A 20,415-nucleotide genomic window follows, 5' to 3' on the forward strand; every position below is an offset into this window, starting at 1 on the left:
ACAACGTCGTGTATCAAAAAACTTGATTTTTCAGGAGATCGTTTCTAAAGTTTAAAAATATAATGAAATGTATTAAAAATAAATATCAACTCACTTATTGAACTTTTTACTGTGCAACAGATTTTTTTAGGTAAAATTTGAATGTTTTGTTTTCCATTTGAAAAATATTTAGTATATTTAAAAAAAAAATAATTAAACAATACCTTTTCCTCAAAATGCAAAAACAACAATTTATGCCCTGTAGCGGGTACATATTAAGTTAAAAATATGCTTCTTTTGCTGGAATATAGTACATTTTCTGGGCGTTCCGAAAACAACTGAAAGTTGACGATTTTTGATATATGTTGTTGTTGTAAGGAGTGGGCGTTATGTGAGGTTATCATTTTCTCAAAATGGCGCCAATTTCTTCGACGCTTTTCCCGCGAGTTTCGGGAACGAAAATGCATATGAACATCAATCCAAAGATACACACGGCCGAGAAAAAGAAGAATACTGTGTGATCTCCAAGTGCCTGAAAATAAAATAAATTAATATTTTATTATATATATTAACAGACACGAATATTTATTTGGGTAGATATAGTGAATTGAGGCGTTTGCAGGGCCTACGTTAATTTATAGGGCTGCTTTATGCGTAGTACAACATTCTAGCTCTACCCACAATTGAACATATCGTAGTCATACATGAGAAAGTGACCAAGTGCATTTTTTACAAAAACGTGATCATTGACTATTAGATGTCTAACTAGCTTAATATTGCCCTGAAAAAATCCCAAAATGATTTTAACTTGGAAGTATAATATATTGACTTATTAAAAATACTGAATGCATTGATGTTTATTTTCTTTCCAAGCAAAAGTGACTTAAATGGCCCTCCTGAACATTTTACGTTTTGTTAGTTGGTCACTTTCTCCTGTACGACTACGATATTAAAAATCTTTGTAGTTATTTACTGTTTTGTTTTGTTTTTACGATTAAAAATAGAAACATTTAATTAGGAAAAAAACAATATAATCGATTTTTTTAGTGAATAATTGAACAATTATCACATTGCACTGTAGACAACTCCCGGGCAGACCACCAAAGAGATGGATTGACAGCTGATATCGACATCGCAGGATACTAATCCTCTTAAAAACAGGTCACAAGGTCTACACCAAAAAGAAGAAGAAGAAAAAAGGTATTAATAGTTATAATTACCTCTACAGCGATTCCAAAAAACTGTAGCAAAATGAAAGCTGTGCTCCAAATTGTTATAGCACATAATGCTCCACCAACACCACGTGTCTAAAAATAGAAGAAGAAGAAAAAACACTTTTAAAATAAATTTTAAACCATTCTATCATCACGTCACTTCCCCGCAGAGGCAGGGCGTTTGTCCACTACACGGGATTTCACCGTCCGGCAGTCCGGTTTTGAAAAATTAAAACGACTACGACAGTTTAGCGTGATCGAATTTACGCGCAACGTGTTCACGCACCGATCAAGAGCTCCGATCCGAAGAAGGATGGACAAAAGCACAAGCCAATCCAAGCCAATCGCCGTTTTAAAGCGCTAACTGACGTGCCGGACGGTAAAATTACACGTAATTACACGGAATTTCAGGTAGTGGACAAGCGCCCGTAGGGTTAGTATACACAAACCATTACAGATAATGAAAAGTGATGCATGGAGTTGCCAAAAGAAAAAGGGAAGTAGACTGATTGCAGTCAAAATGCGATCTCTCAGTGCGGAAAAACCATGCAAAATATAATAATTCTTCTTTTAACCTTTATTCGCACCCAATGGTGCATAGGGCACTGCATCGTATTGGCGAAGTGTTATCTTGATCGTTACTTACATGAAGGCTAGGTGATCACTCCTGCACTTCAGGGAGTGGTCCAGAGTAATATTAAATAAATATTAGATTGTAAAACCACTAAGATTTATTTTCACCCCCCTGGGAATCGAAACCGGGACTTCCAGAACGGTAGCTAAATACGCTAGCCATTATACCACGGAGGCGGACAATATAATATAATAGAAATTTCAATGGAGATAAAAGGAAATAACACAAAGCTGAGATAAGAATTATCGATAAAATTGAAGAAGGTATGTTGAATTGGTTTGGATACGTGGAACGAATGAGTGAGAATAGAACAGTTCATCAAATTCGCGAGAATAATGTACTTGGAATTAGGAGTAAAGGAAGACCGAAAAAAGCTTGGCATGATCAAATATTTAAAATACTTGGACGTGCTCAGGCTGGAATCGGAATAATCGGCGGGTATGTATGTATGTGGAAGAGGCTAAGAATGTTTGCGAAGACAGAGTGTATGGCATTCTATTCTCTCTGCCTACCCTTGCGGGAAAGAGGCTAGTTAGTTAAGTTAGTTTTTATAACGTGAACAAGGATTTGGACACACTCAAAATGATATATTTAATCAACAACATTTTGAGTGTGTTTATTGTAACTGCAGACAGTTGGTAGAATTCCATATTGAATTGTTGGGTAATATATCCAAAATTAAACAAGGCTTTTGTTGGATTGAATTCTACATTTAATTATGTATATCTTAATACGTGACGCGTTTAGTCTTCTTAGGACACTATCAAACACCGTGTTTGATAATGTCCTGTTCCTGACAAAAACCTTGTTTATTTTGGATATGTTACCCAACAATTTTGAGTGTGTCCAAATACTTGTTCACAAAATCTTGATTATCTCCAGTTACAGGAGTTATTTAAATAACTACTCTAATTGGAGATAATCTATATTTAAAAAAAATTAAATAAATGCTCAGACTTCCATATTCTTCGTCATCTTTGATGAGATGTCAAAAAATCATTGTGTTTAATCATTATTTCTCACGAGAATTTCGCAACTGCTTACCTCGTCTGTGAAGAACTCCATTATGGTGACGTATATGACTGACCCGAGTCCAATGTAGAAGAAGAAGACGCCAGTGCAAAGAGCAAGGGCTGGTATCAGACCAATGATGGATCCTGGCTCAGAGAAGTCCATACCCAGGGTCTGAAGATATTGAAATGTTCCCAAGATTGCCAAGGCAACTCCCAAAACTCCACAGGACGAGCATAGAAGCACCTAGAAGAAGAGAAAATTGTTGAAATAATGAGTTAGAAACAAAAATCCACTAAAAGATCTAAAAATTTTGACAGAAAATGTGCCATTCTATTCTCTCTGCCTAGCCCTGTGGGGAGACGGTGTGATGGCTAATTAGTTAAGTTAGTATTTTATAACGTGAACAAGGATTTGGACACACTTAAAATTATATATTTAATACATTGTTTTATGTGTAATGTATTAATAGTGCGGTCATAAAACATAAAAAAAATATGGAAAAAAACGTGTAACCTCAAGTAAAATCATTTAAAAAAATGTTTAAGCAAAATCACAAGTATGGCATTTGTTACTGCTAACGGTACTGGAACATTTGTGACGAGGAAGACGGAAATGCGCAAATGAAGACAATCTTTTATTTATTAAAAATTACAATGTTATAAATGTGAAAATAACAAAATTACACCAATATATCGAAAATTACAAAACACAGGGGGCGAGAAGAACAAAGCGACACCAATATAAAAACAGAGCGAGCGCGTATACGCGTTTTGAATATTATTTAATCTGAGCACACAGAAATTAGTCCGCCACCCCTTATATATGATTTTGAAGGAGTTACATGTGGTGGAGACAATATTATCAACAAAATAAAAGTCGATGAACTTCGTCTCTTTGTTCTTCTCGCGTACATTTATGAATATTATTTTAATACTTCTGAAAAATACACAGATTTTGGCCGAAACACTCCCCACAAATTTTGGCCGAAACAGCATTTATCACTCAATTTTGGGTGCTATGCCAATAAATAAATAAAAAATAAAAATTTAAAAACCTTGTAATAATTAGTATGGTAAATAATAAATGCAACTCCCATCTAAAAACAAATTCTGAGTGACGAAACCCAGATTTGAGAATAAGGATTTATTTCAAGACCGCCCAAGAAACACCGATATCCGGACCATGTGTAAGACGGAGGATATCGTGAGGTGGGGACGACAAGGAAGGCGATACTGGAATGAGCATGTTAACAGAATGTCAGAAGACAGACTTCCACGTATCGCCCTCCAAGGTAACCCTGAAGGACACAGATCCCCAGGCAGACCTCCGAAAAGATGGAAAGACAGCTGGGAGTCAACATCCCAAGAGCGACATGCGGAGGCACAAACAGATCCTTCAGATCTATCAAAAGAAGAAGAAGAAGAAGAAGAAAGTTGTCCCAACGCATGCCCAGATCTGATACAGAAGCATCTAGGCTTCCTGACAGATCTGCTCTTGCAAAGCATTTTTTTTAACTAAGTTACGAAATTTATTGAAAATGTGAAACAATATAAAATTGTATCCCGATTTTGCGGTGAATTTACATTTAAAAGCTTTCAATATACCTGTCATTGCCAATCTATCAAGTTAGGATTTTTACGGAGTGTGTGGAAGTTTTCGGTGAGAGTATTTTAATATTTTTAATGTTTTTGAATGATGATTGAAAATAAACCCTGATGATGACAAGGTTCTTGTTTAAACCGGTTGGTTAAATTGTATTAATAAAAAAGAGTGGTGAAAACAAAGTTAATTTATTTTATAAAATTTATAAAATGTGCCATCTGCGGAAAACATTCAAGAAATATAAGTTTGTAAATCTGTCACCAAATTTTCTTAAAAAAAGTACCCCGGTGCAGGTAATGAACGGGATTAGTATTTAGTTCAATTAGTCAGCTATATCCGATTCCGACCCGACGTTGGCCGGCACACAGACGTCCACATCCCCGACCAGCACAGCAGAAGAAGAATAAAAGAAGATTTATTAGTACACACCGAAAATGTTGTCAGTAAAATTTACCTTTCTTCCCATTCTATCAGCAATTAATGGGGGAGCCATTCCACCAGCTACCATCATACTCCCATAGAGCAGTGTTCCAGTGGTCGGTGATAGTCCCCCACCAGTCCTGGCAAATATGACTCCAGCATAAGCGTGGATGGCGAAGACCCCACACAACGATTGGACCATCAGCATGACCATAGCGTAGAACATTCCTTTCCTTGCTGCGGGGTTCTGGACTAGAATGATAAAAAAAGTTGTCTATTTTTGTTGATATTGAAGATTTTTCATGTGACATTTTCATGTGACATGTGACATTTTTTGACATCTCATCAAAGATTGCCTTGTTATGATTTTAACATTTAATATATAAATTAAAAGGGAGTTCTACAAATCTCGCAATGTATAAATATTACAACATTTTGAGTGTGTCCAAATACTTGTTCACAACATCTGGATTATCTCCAATTACAGGAGTTATTTTCATATTATTTTTGGACACCTCATCAAAGATGAAGAAGAATATGGAAGTCTGGGCATTTGCGGGGCTGACGACCGTCACAGGCTGGTTTAAGTCATCACTTTACACACGTGTAACATTCATCAATTCTACCCATTATAGACAACCACACTACTCAAATTCTTGAAAGTTCTATATATATGAACCAATTTTGAAATATTGTTCTTAAATTGCTAGAACTTCACTAGAGACATCTATTGGTGAGTTGCAAAGAAGCTTTTATTGAGCAGAAACTCTTTTTATTAGTATGTAAGGTCCAAATCCTGGATTATAATCACATACATGAGAAACGCTAGAAAATATCATTTTCATTTTTATTATTTAAACTTATAATTCGATCAGATAATTTATTTACAACATTTTGTGAACAAGTATTTGGACACACTCAAAGTGGTAAATTTTGTTTTTGTTTAAGATTTTCGTGTCAATGAATGAAAGGTTCCATGACAATTTTTTTTTTTAATATTTTTTATGCTCTTTTACAAGGCATCAGGTTCGCGCCGCCCAGGACGACCGCTGCTGACAATTCGTCGGCAGTTCTCGTCAGAACTTCGGGACGAGGATCTGACTTGGGAGGATGCAAGGAAGCTGGCACCCGACAGAAAAGCCTGGAGACAGTTTGTGGACTCCATATGCTCTACCTAGGGAGCGGATATGGTTTAATTGATATTTTTTATACTTAAAATTGTTCATTAAATTGAAAAGTCTTTTCTTCCAAACCCTAGAATTCGGCGCCCTGCAAGACCGTTGACGACCAGCGGACTTCGGGACACTGGACTAACCTGGGAGGAAGCCAAGAGATGGCGCATGACAAGGTGACATGTTCAAACCTACAAAACTCTTTGACGGACGCAGCTTTGACGGCTCCCGCTTGTTCCATCTTGAGTCGTTCGAAAGCTTTTTGAGCGTTTCCATCTTCGTTTCCTAGAAGCCACTTTAGAACTGTGAAAGCTTCCTGAAAGTTTAAATTGTTTCATTATCAGACTCAATCAGCTTCAAATTATTAAATATATCATTTACTTACTAGCTAACTCATATACATATTTATTTTTATTTTATGTATATAACAATTTACGTCAAATATTAGATAAAATATATATATATATATATATATATATATATATATATATATATATATATATATATATATATATATATATATATATATATATATTATAAGTTGTTACTTACACGGATACACGCATACACATACATACACACTTATGTATACATACATGCCTGTGTATGGACAGGTAGATAAAATTATAATATCCACCACGCTTCTTCCCCGCAGGGGTAAACAGAAAGAACAATCTGCCGTTGCAAACACTCTTTATCTCTTCCACACACTCATCTTGCGACTCCTACATACCCACCGATTATTCCGATTATTCTGATTATCTGTATCATAAAACCTGTACTTTAGCTTCGACCCTGTAAATAACCTGGACAGAATTCTTTGGACAGACTCAAAATGTGTTATGTTGAGTTAAAAAATATCTGAAAATGCTGAAGCTCTTCACAAACCAACCTTGTCTCTTCCATTTAAAACCAGATAGGCAGGAGACTCCGGCATAAAGCAGGAATGCGACAGAGATGCACAGGTATATGAGAGTGACACCAGTGAATGACATCCAAGCTCCCAGCATATAGGCGCACAAGATGCCAGCTGCGTACAGCATGGCCATCATTCCTCCTGAAACGGACCAGAAAATCACTTTCAAAATCTTCTTCTTCTCCATCTTTCTATAGACCTGGAGATCTGTGTGTGTTCTTCTTGGGATATCGACTGCTAGCTATCTCTTCACCTTTTTGGAAGTCTGCCTAGAGGTCTACGTCCTTTGAAGCTTCATTGAAGGACGATAAGGCGAAGTCTGTCTTCTGGCAAGGAGTTTTACGTGGTTTCTTCCGAACAAATGAACAAATGTTTAGAAGTTCCTGATTGGTCCATACTAGATTATCCCTCCTTTTCCCAACACAGATTAATATATATATATATATATATATATATATATATATATATATATATATATATATTATATATATATATATATATATATATATATATATATATATATATATATATATATATATATATATATATATATATATATATATATATATATATGTATATATATATATATATATATATATATATATATATATATATATATATATATATATATATATATATATATATATATATTAAGCCCTTATCCGCACCCCAGTGGTGCATAGGGCACTGCTTCATATTAACGCAGTGTTATCTTGATCACACACGAAGGAAAGGTGAACAGCCCTCCGCTTCAGGTACCAATCCAGGGTAAAATTGAATAAATATTACAGTGAAAAAACCACTTATATTTATTTGATCCCCCTGGGAATCGAACCCGGGACCTCCAGAACGGTAGCCGAGCGTGCTGATTATTACACTACGGAGGCGGAGGATTAAAATAAAACATATTTTTTTTAGCTAGATGAAACTAAAATATAATTAATGTTCTATAAACCTTGTACATAATAAGCAAGGTACATAAATTCAACCCCCATCTAGAAAAAAGAGTCGCCTTTTCTTGGTGACAAATATTTAGTTTTTTCCCATTTAGCTCTTAATTTTTTTCCCTCTACCTCTTTCCCCAAACTTCCTTTTTCCTTTGCCTGCCTCATTATCATCAATTTGTAATTTTCATACATATTTAATACAATATAAAGAAGTTTCTTCATTAACTACTACTACTACTACTACCATCACGCCGTTTCCCCGCAGGGGTAGGCAGAGTGGATGGAACGCCACACTCTTCTATCCTCACATACACTCCTCGCCTCCTTCACATCCATACATCTAGTCATACATGCCCTCCGATTACGCAGACTTTTGACACCGCCAGATTTTAGGTTCTGATTGATCTTTTTCGGTCGTCCACGTTCTGTTTTCCCTCTCACATTCGCCACATATATTTTCTTGGTCATTCTCTCGTTATCCATTCGCTCCACATGTCCATACCACCGCAAAGAACTCTTCCTAATCTTTTCAATTATTCCTCGTTCAGCCTTACATTCCTTTCTTATATCGTCGTTTTTAATTCTGTCATACAATGATTTTTCACACATTCGTCTGCGGGAGCGCATTTCAACAGCGTTCACTCTGCTTTCATACTTCCTTTGCCAGTTCCATGTTTCACTTCCATACATTAGTGTCGGTACTAGCACGCCGTTGTGAACGGCTAGCTTGACTTCCATGGACACATTCTTATTCCCAATCACACCATTTATTATATTCCCTGCATTCACTCTTCTCTCAATATCCTTATCCACTTATTCTTAATTAATACTGCTGTAATTTGTAAGATATGTTTTTTTTTTTAATGTTCAAGCACTATCTACCCTCTGATTGCAAACAGCTATACCTATAAGGTGTCAAACGTATTGACCAATATCAGTAGTTTTTGTTTAGTTGAAATATATTGCTTTTTAGCAATAAGTACATAAATGAACATATCGCTCACTCCTTTCAAAAACGTCATTTATCAAAAAACTTAATATTTCAGGAGATCGTTTTTAAAGTTTAAAAATATAATGAAATGTATTAAAAATAAATATATAAAGCCACTTATTGAACTTTTTACTGTGCAACACATCTTTTTAGGTAAAACCTGAATGTTTTTTCTCCATTTGAAAAATATTTAGTATATTTAAAAAAATATATCAATACCTTTTCTTGAAAATGCAAAAACAACACTTTCTGCCCTGTATCGGGTAAATATTAAGTTAAAAATATGCCGCTTTTGCTGGGATATAGTACATTTTCTGGGCATTTCGAAAACATGCAAACTGAAAATTGACGATTTTTGATATATGACATTGTTGAAAGGAGTCAGCGATATGTATGATTCCTGTACATGAAGTTTAAGAAAATAAATAAAATTTGTGACCATAGTTCAAAAATGATTAAATAATAAAGAAAATGTGGATTTTGTTAACCTAGTGTAGACTTCAGTCGTGGTTCCGCCACTTCGTTATTGTAAATGGATACAACCGTTATGGATCCAGCAGCTCCAATCCCAGCAATGAACCTCCCAACCAAAACGGACCAAAAACTTCGGGCAGAGTAGATGAATGCCCAATTTATCTGTGACCAAAAATAATATTTCTCAACATTTTGAGTGTGTCCAAATACTTGTTCACAAAATCTGGATTATCTTCGATTACAGGAGTTATTTTCATATTATTTTTTGACATCTCATCAAAGATGAAGAAGAATATGGAAGTCTGGGCATGACGACCGTCATCGGCTGGTTTAAGTGATCACTTTACACACGTGTAACATTCACCAATTCTACCCATTATTGACAACCACACTACTCAAATTCTCGGAAGTTCTAGTGTGGTTGTCAATAATGGGTAGAATTGGTGAATGTTACACGTGTGTAAAGTGATCACTTAAACCAGCCGATGACGGTCGTCAGCCCCGTAAATGCCCAGACTTCCATATTCTTCTTCATCTTTGATGAGATGTCAAAAAATAATATGAATATTTCTCAATATGAAAAAGAAAAAAAGAAAGATGCAACAGGATTTAAGGTCGACGTACATGACGAATGTCTGTAACAAGTGCAAAAATTGTCGGGTTGTGGTCCCGTGATTAGAGTCGCAGACTCTTGAGTCAGAGTTACTCGGTTCGAACCCACTCTACCATGATTTGAAATCTATTTGTAATAATGAGCTGCTTAGGCTTACAGAAATAGTATGAAATTTAAGTATTTTTGTAAATAATACAAAATACAAATACATCTCTTGAAATATACTTTGTCCGCCTCCGTAGTGTAATGGTCAGCATGCTCGCCTACCGTTCTGGAGGTCCCGGGTTCGATTCCCAGGGGGGTTTAATAAATATAAGTGATTTTTTCACTCTATTATTTATTCAATATTACACTGGACTGGTACCTGAAGTGGAGGGCTGGTCACCTTTCCTTCACATGTAATCGATCGAGATAACACTGCGTTTATATGAAGCAGTGCCCTATGCACCATTGGGGTGCGGTAAGGGATTTATTATTTATTAAATATTCTTCGATTTCATACTATTTCTGTGAGCCTAAGGAGTGAGCGATATATATATATATATATATATATATATATATATATATATATATATATATATATATATATATATATATATATATATATATATATATATATATATATATATATATATATATATATATATATATATATATATATATATATATATATATATATATATATATATATATATATATATATATATATATATATATATATATACATATATATATACATATATATATATATATATATATATATATATATATATATATATATATATATATATATATATATATATATATATATATATATATATATATATATATATATAAAAATTTATATATATATATATATATATATATATATATATATATATATATATATATATATATATATATATATATACAGTGGGTGGCCATATTATTAGGGACACTTCGAGTTTCCTGTAATTTTCATTATTAAATGAATTTAATGAGCAAATAAATCATTTTTTTGAATATTTTTTTATTGATTGGGGTGCTTTAATTAGAATTAAGAAACTGTATTATCATGGATTTAATAATACCAATTTATTTTTATCATAAAAAGTGATTATTCTACAATTTCAAAAAAATCTTAATTTTTAGTAATAACACCCTTTGCTGCGATTACAACCTCCAAACGTCAGGGCATACTTTTTAATGCAGATTTTTGCATTGTGCCAAAGATTAGGGTTATTATGCCATACTCTGATAAGAGTTTCTATCATTTGCCGCTTGGTGGTGATGACTTCTTTAGCAATCTCACGTTTCGTTAGTTCCTAAAGGTTTTCAATGGGGTTCATATCCAGCTAATTCCCCGGGTAAGGCAAAACACAGAGATTTTTTTCAGCCAGGAATGTAATAACACTCCTGACTTTATGACACGATACCAAATCATGCATTAACACATACTCTTCATCGCCAGGGGACCATTCTTGAGCCTCGGCTGGAGTCGACTTTTTAGTACTCGCTGGTACTGGTCTTGCCTTATGGTCCCTTCCATGATAAAGAGGCATCCCATACCCTTAAATGAGATCACGGACCACAACATTATGTTAACAGGGTGTTTTTAACCCTCTCCACAAGGCAGTCTGGGTGGAATTTTTCTCCTGGGCCACGTCGGACAAATGAAGTTTTTCCCACCAAAATTTTAAATGTTGACTCGTCCAAGAAGCTGACCTATAATGTATTACCATAATTGTAAAAATACATATATTTTTATCTTCTTAATTTTTTATATGAATACAAGTCATAAATACTCGATTCCAGTCCAAAACAGTCATATTCCGGTGTTCTTTGGCCCATAGGAGTAGTTTTTTCTTCATGCCTCAGTCAGGCGTAGTTTTTTGGTTGGACGTCGACCCATTAGATTTACTTCAACTAACCGTCTCTCAACTATCCTTTTGGATAGGTTGATTCCTTCATCGTTTATCAACAAAAATCAACAACAATTAGACAATCAACAGACTTTTTACGATTTTGGAAATAGATGTCCCTGATTTTATGGGCACAACGCGGAATTGTGATGCTTTTTCTGCCTTTTTTTCTGACGCGGGCTAATTCTAGACTCAGGTTTTTATCAATTTTTATTTGTACCCGATGGACTCCTGACTTCAAAACATCTGCAAGTGCTGTTATTTCTCTCTGGAAATATGTGGAATGAAGTAGTAAGGTTATAACTTTCCTACATTTTCTTGGAGATATGTTTGAAGACTTGCCCATACTTAAATTGAGAATATTATGGTTCAGTTCAAACTAAATTGAATTTTATTTAAAAATTAATTGAAATTAACTTATTGAATTAGCAAAACTAATAAATTATTAAACAACACTTACGTTTTTATGGTCTTGAACTCAAAAAACTTACACAAAAATGGTTTAAAAAAATATTAACTGAGCTCACACTAATATCATTTTTCACTAATCAACATTCAAATGAAAAAAAACTTACTTATTTGATATTTCACAGTATTGATACATCTTCTTAACAATAATTATGATACAAGCAACAAAGATACAAAAGAAAAAATAATTGTAATTAATTAATTTGACCAAAAAATTCATTTAAACTTGAAAATTACAAAAAAGTACAAGTGTCCCTAATAATTTGGCCACCCACTGTATATATATATATATATATATATATATACAAATATTAAATTCATTTATTTTCAGGCGCTTGGAAATCACACAGTATTCTTCTTTTTCTCAGCTGTGTGCATCTTCGGATTGATGTTCATATGCCATTTCGTTCCTGAAAAGCGCGGGAAGAGCGTCGAAGAAATCAGCGCCATTTTGAGAAAATGATAAATTGAAACCTCACATATAGCTCACTCCTTTCAACAACGTCATATAAAAAAATCTTGATTTTTCAGGAGATCGTTTTTAAAGTTTAAGAATATAATGAAATGTATTAAAAATAATGACTTGTGTACGTAATATGTTTTGAACAATAAACGAATACAAATGACTTAATTCTGAGGGGTTCCTCAGGCTTAAACCAAGCATGGATCTTTCCATGGATGGCTGCGTGCATTTGGGCTTCTCTGCGATTCTTTTTGTGAGAGCCATATTGCATTAATTTTGTGGTAATGAACTTTTATAAGATTATTTTAGTTTCGTAATAGGCATGTGTTTGATCTACATACATACACACATATCGCTCACTCCTTTCAAGAACGTCATAAATCAAAAAAACTTGATTTTTCAGGAGAGCGTTTTTAAGTTTTAAAATATAATACAATGTATTAAAAATAAATGTCAAGCCACTTATTGAACTTTTTACTGTGCAGCAGATCTTTTTAAGTAAAACCTGAAAGTTTTTTCTCCATTTGAAAAATATTAAGTTTATTTAAAAAAAATAATTAAACAATACTTTTTCTTCAAAATGCAAAAACAACACTTTCTGCCCTGTAGCGGGTAAATATTAAGTTAAAAATATGCCGCTTTTGCTGGGATATAGTACATTTCTGGGCATTACGAAAACACGCACAACTGAAAATTGACGGTTTTTTATTTATGACGTTCTTGAAAGGAGTGAGCGATATGTTACTCGACGATTAAGATATAATACAATTGTTCATCATTATTCCTGCTTACATCAACGATGTCTGTCTACTTGACACATTGACGGTTTGTGTAAATACTGCCAATCTACCATCTGGTTTAACACTGTTTGCTTTGTCCACACATGTTTCTAAGCATACTAACACGCGTCATTAAGCAAATAAACTAAAATAATTTAAAAATAATACAGATGAAAATTTGCAATATGCGAAGACAATTTCCTTGATATGTATTTAAATAATTTATCGATTTTTAATTTTAGTTTTACTTGGTAAATACCACTGTTCTTGAAATCTATTGTGACACGTATTTCGATGCATTCCGCATCATTTTCAAAAACCGTAAAATAAATATGTGGGAACTTGTTTAAACACATACTTCTTCATATGGGAGTTCTCGGTACCATCTATAGTTGAGATAAGAAAGCTTTTTATTTCATGGAGACCTTTATGAAATGTGCGCCTCCGTAGTGTAATGGTCAGCACGCTCGGCTACCGTTCTGGAGGTTCTGGAGGTCCCGGATTCGATTCCCAGGGGGGGGGTCAAATAAATATAAGTGATTTTTTCACTGCAATTTTAATTCAATATTACCCTGGACTGCTACCTGAAGCGGAGGGCTGATCACCTTTCCTTCATGTGTAAACGATCAAGATAACACTGCGTTTATATGAAGCAGTACCCTATGCACCATTGGGGTGCGGATAAGGGTTTTATCATTATTTATTATGAAATGTATGTAAGATTATTACCGAATTATTTTACGTACCGTAGAACAGGGCTATTTGAACTTTTATGTGTTACTTGAGCCCAGTACATTTTTTTTTATTTAAATCTGTATTTGGTCTACAATAGTGAACGCGTCGTAGCAAAAAGTGTCACCTGTCAGGAAAACAATGAATCATATCGATACGTTTATTATTGTAGACCAAATACAGATATAAATATTTTTTTGTACTGGGCTCAAGTAACACATCAAAGTTCAAGTAACCCCGTTCTACGGTACTAGGAGGCGCCTCAAAAAATATGCTTCAGTTTTATTTAACCTATAATTTTATCAGTTATTTTATTTAAATATTTTTGATTTTAGGTTTTGAACATAACTTAAAATTATACGTTTTTTTTTATTTCAATAGCATTATTGATAAAATTGATAGTGGTTATTGAGATGGTTTGGGCGCGTGAATCGAATGAATGAAGAAAAAACAGTTTTAAAAATTGACAAATTTGGTTGGAATAGGAACAGAGAAAGACCGAGGAAAAAGTGGCATTATTAAGTATTTTAAATACTTGCATGATATGGTTAGAAATTGAAATAATCGGCGAGTATGTTAGAGGAGAAGAATGTTTGTCGAAGAGCCGAAGATTATGTGCAAATACAGATTGATGTTGCGTTATATTGTCTCTGCCTATCCCTGTGGGGAAGCGTTATGATGGTTGGTACGTAGTATAAAGATACTAACAATAAGTGTCACCTGTCAGGGAAACAATGAATCATGTTGATACGTTTATTATTGTAGACCAAATACAGATCTAAATATTTTTTTTGTACTGGGCTCAAGTAACACATCTAAGTCTCTGTCTACCCTTGCGGGGCAGCGGTATGATGGTTAGTACGTAGCAGTGGCGGTACTTCCATAGAAGCCCATAAACCTGGCTTGCCTAACAACTCCGAATAAAAATTACCAAATCTGCATCAAAGGATGAAAAATACATAATTGCGTATGGTTGTTTTTTAAATTATCGAGAGCTTGTTCGTAGTACTGGAATCATCTAGCCGAGAAAAGCCGAGATCACAATACATTGTTTTTCTTTATAATGTTTTTTTGGGGGCTTACTCTACTGGGAATGGTAAGCAATGAAGAAATTATATGTATGTCATGTATTCACGAAAATGACAAAAATAAGGGCTTTCCTTACTGGTAAACTCTAGGTATGTAGTATAAAGATACTTACAAGGAAAGATGCTGCAACGACATAAGCGCCAAATTTGCGTCCTCTCATATCTGCCAAAAGTCCATGGAACGGTGAGGAAAATAATGCACCCAGACAAAGCGCTCCACCAACCCATCCTAGAAGCGAGTCATTCTACTATTGCAGGATCAATTTGCCTAATATAAAATATTTTCAAAAATTCTTAACAATTTTTTGGACAGCCCTGATCTTCTAAATCAAATAAAGGTTAGCGTGCGTCGAAGAGGTACTAGGCAAAAATCCATATTCGCAGTATTTATACATAATGCAAACTATGCCATGTTCTCTCCAATGCTTTTGAAAGTATGGATATATTTAATATATTGTTATCCACCTTGAAGTCTGTAATTTCTTAGCATTTCTTCTTTATGTTATATTGGATAAATTTAAACGTTGTGTTTCACTCTCTCTCGCTGCTCGCTGATAGTGTGTGAAGAAGACGCATATTTACCAGTGCTTACTGTTTGTTATTTTTTATTTACTTACTATTTGTTATTTGTTATTTAAATTAGATGAACAGTTCAAACTGCGGTTAAAAGAAATGCTGGTAAACCTGAGTCGGCCTGAGACACTCCACCTTCGGGCAGGACTCCTTCCAGGAGTTGTGGAACTGCTGAGGAACTCCATCCAATGGTGTGTCCGTACATAAATGCCAAAATACTACCTGCATAACGCAAATCAAAATTGTCAGTTTAGAGCAGGGCTATCAAAAATAGATATGATCAAAAACTAAATACGTTGGAAGGCCGCAGAAACCAATATGGAGGTCCTCACCAAAAAGTTACATTTAGACAAAAAAAAATCCTTTGAATGCAAATCTGTTCTGTTTACTGTATTCTATCGAAATCTTAATTAAAGTTGCGACAAAACGTGACCAATCCTGTGTTAAGTCAATATGAAATCATTAAATCACACCAAAACGTAACAATTTTACAAGCTAGAACTCCTGATTACTTAAAATCATTTATTATAGAAATGTTACGTTTTGGTGAGGACCTCCAAAAATACTTTTACTTTTTTAAGAGAAATATATACCACCCATGAATTTCCATGAAAAAACTAACTAACCATCTAACTAACCATCACGCCACTTCCCCACAAGGGTGAGCAGAGATAATTGTACGAGGAGATGCATGAATGTGGACGTGGCGAGGAATGCTTTCAAAGACAGGTTGGTGTGGCGTTCTTTTCTCTCTACCTACCCCTGCGGGGAAGCGGTGTAACAGTTAGTTAGTTAGTTAGGTTAGGTTATAAGTATATGCAGATATTTTTACGGAGGAAGAAAAAAAAAACTTTCCAAGATTACTTTCAACGTTATATTACTTTTAATAACAGGAAATGGAATCTGAGTGGTACATAGGGTACTGAACCAGAACTAAACGACTGTTTTTTTTATTTATTTATTATATGATGACAGATTTGTTTTAAATGTAGGACTAGAAGATTTTTGATCGTATGAAAAGATGACTTAAAAGTAATGTTTTAAGTGAGAGACATTAGTTTATACTGGAAAGGAAATGGAGGAGAAATAGCAGGCGAGAAAATTTAAATAGAATCTTGAATGTTTTTCGCAGATACTTTGTGGCACATTTTATAAACTTTATAAAATAAAACAACTTTGTCTTAACCACATTTTATTGGTAGACTTTATCCAACCGGTTGGATAAAGTGTACCAATAAAAAGTGGTCAAAACAAAGTTGTTTTATTTTATAAAGTGTAAATATAATCAATAACTAGGCACTCAGGGTTGCATACTTAATAGGAATACTCACATGTGATTGCAGCTACATATTGATGGAAAACATTTCCGCTTTTTTTTACGTGGATTACTTGATCAGAACTTTCAGAATCGGTCATATTTTTTACAATAGATAAATTGGAAAAAATTACGTTAAAAATTTGTAGATTAAGATTAAAAATTGGGCTGAGAAGCATTCAATTTTAATAGTGTTATAAACCACTGTATTTTTTATGCTTTCAAACAAAATTTCATAGCATTTTTTTTCAATCTATGATATTTTTGTCAACAATATTGTATCTAGCAAAGAGGGCAGTCAACTAAGGCTGTACATGATCGCTAAAACGATAAATTATACTGTTACTAGCGTCTGTGGACGTTATCTTCTCAGCAAATGTTTACGCAACAAAAATCTTTCCAAATAATAGACGAAGATAGTGTTTTTAGCAGATGTTGTCAAACAAGAACAAATAAATAAAAAAGAAACTAAAAATATATGTCCGCCTCCGTAGTGTTATAGTAATCACGCTCGGCTACCGTTCTGGAGGTTCCCAGAGGGGGGTGATTTTTTCACTCTAATATTTATTCAATATTACCCTGGACTGGTGCCTGACGCAAAGGGCTGATCACCTTTCCGTATGTATGAATCGATCTATATAAAACTACGTTTATATGATGCAGTGCCCTATACACCATGTTCGTAGTAGCCTAGATGACTTCATTTGCCCTGTATAGGCCTTCCTGGCAATTTTTTTCATGAATGTGAAAATCCAAACTGCTGAAATTGAGTGAAAACCGGGTTTTGATTTGCCTGCCACGAAAATTTATCACTTTGATATACGGCCATATAATCCGATAAGTAAATTAACAACCGTTTTCGCTTTCGTACGAGTATTTGCACAGCAATCATAATTTGACATATACAAATGTATCTGAATTGGAGATAACAGAAGGTCATATTGTCTCTTTGATGAAATCGAAACAAAGACTTTAAAGAATTAGACCGAGATAAAGAAACCCTTTTCTTCTTTTCATTGTGTCAATCCAGTGACAATTCGGTGAAGTTTGGCAATAAACATTATATAAACATATGACACAGTGCCCTATGCACCATTTGGGTGCGGATAAGGGTTTTATATAAATAAATATATATATATATATATATATATATATATATATATATATATATATATATATATATATATATATATATATATATATATATATATATATATATATATATATATATATATATATATATGTATAAATATATAAATATATATATATATATATATATATATATATATATATATATATATATATATATATATATATATATATATATATATATATATATATATATATATATATATATATATATATATATATATATATATATATATATATATATATATATATATATATATATATATATATATATATATATATATATATATCGGTAGTGTAAAGGCAAAGGGGTATATCTGTCTCTGACCAAATTTTACAGGAGATCAAAAACACACTTTGTGAAATTAAATACTTTGTTCGAATGGCATATGTACATATCTTAAAAAAAACTAAATAAGTATTGTAACTACAGCTATATCCTTTTGCTAGATTATGGAATACACTATTTTAGACATTTTGTGGAACAAACTTAAAAACGAACAATTTAACAGATATACCCGTTTGCCATTACACTACCGATATATACATATATCCATATATATATATATATATATATATATATATATATATATATATATATATATATATATATATATATATATATATATATATATATATATATATATATATATATATATATATATATATATATATATATATATATATATATATATATATATATATATATATATATATATATATATATATATATGTATATATATATATATATATATATATATATATATCGCTCACTCCTCAAAATATAACAAAATGTTCTAAAAATAAATATCAAGCCACTTATTGAACTTTTTACTGTACAACATAACTTTTTAGGTAAAACCTGAAGGTTTTTTCTCCATTTCAAAAATATTTATTTTATTTAAAAAAATAATTAAACAATACGTTTTCTTCAAAATGCGAAAATAACACTTTCTGCCCTGTAGCGGGTGAATATTAAGTTTTAAATATGCCGCTTTTGCTGGGATATAGTACATTTTCTGGGCATTCCGTAAACATGCACGTTGACGTTGTTGAAAGGAGTGAGCAAAGTGTTTGGACACTCTCAAAATGTTGTACAAAAAAATTCAACTGCGAAGTTCACATTTGTACATATGGATCTGCGTCAGTCGTTAATATTTTTAAATGTCAGTACGAGGAGAATCAATTGTCTTACGACCTTCTTTAATTGTGACTAATAAACAGTGGAAATATATTACTGGGATTCAAATTGTACAATATTGACGCAAACAGTATTAAGGAGGACACTCACTCGCCGGACGAGACACTAACTAACTGGCTAACCATCACACCGCTCCCCCGCAGTGGGGTAGGCAGAGAGGAAGAACGCCACACCAATCGGTGTTTGCAAACAATCTTGCACCTCTTCTTCCCTCATATCGCTCACTCTTTTCAAGAACGTCATCAATAAAAAAACTTGATTTTTCAGGATAACATTTTTTTAAGTTTAAAAATAAAATACAATGTATTAAAAATAAATATGAAGCCACTTACTGAACTTTTTACTATGCAACAGATCTTTTTAGGTAAAACCTGACCGTTTTTTCTCTATTTGAAAAATATTAAGACATTTTGTGGAACAAACTTAAAAACGAACAATTTGATAGATATACCCGTTTGCCATTACACTACCCATATATAAACATGTATATCGCTCACTCCTTTCAACAAAGTCACATTTCAAAAAACTTGATTTTTCAGGAGATGGTTTTTAATATTTAAAAATATAATAAAATTTTCTAAAAATAAATATCAAGCCACTTATTGAACTTTCTACTGTACAACAGAACTTTTTAGGTAAAACCTGAAGGTTTTTTCTCCATTTCAAAAATATTTATTTTATTTAGAAAAATAATTAAACAATACGTTTTCTTCAAAATGCGAAAATAACACTTTTTGCCCTGTAGTGGGTAAATATTAAGTTTAAAATAT

General features: G+C 33.1%; 1 protein-coding gene across 1 annotated transcript; it reads right to left on the reverse strand.

Annotated features, from left to right (window-relative positions):
• Positions 1-246: 246 nt before the first annotated feature.
• LOC148308605 (facilitated trehalose transporter Tret1-like) lies at positions 247-19,720 on the reverse strand. The gene is given in 11 exon segments (XM_088261464.1): positions 247-511; positions 1,200-1,286; positions 2,872-3,084; positions 4,898-5,115; positions 6,231-6,351; positions 6,928-6,976; positions 6,978-7,092; positions 9,378-9,525; positions 15,521-15,636; positions 16,092-16,202; positions 19,683-19,720. Coding segments are annotated over 10 exon segments (1,293 nt in total). The 5' UTR covers positions 16,186-16,202; positions 19,683-19,720; the 3' UTR covers positions 247-379.
• Between the last annotated feature and the right edge of the window lie 695 nt (positions 19,721-20,415).

The sequence above is a fragment of the Brachycentrus maculatus genome, unplaced genomic scaffold (genome assembly GCF_059751285.1).
Source record: "Brachycentrus maculatus isolate JH-2025_06_01 unplaced genomic scaffold, ASM5975128v1 h1tg000156l, whole genome shotgun sequence".
In the NCBI taxonomy this organism is placed as follows: Eukaryota; Metazoa; Arthropoda; class Insecta; order Trichoptera; family Brachycentridae; genus Brachycentrus; species Brachycentrus maculatus.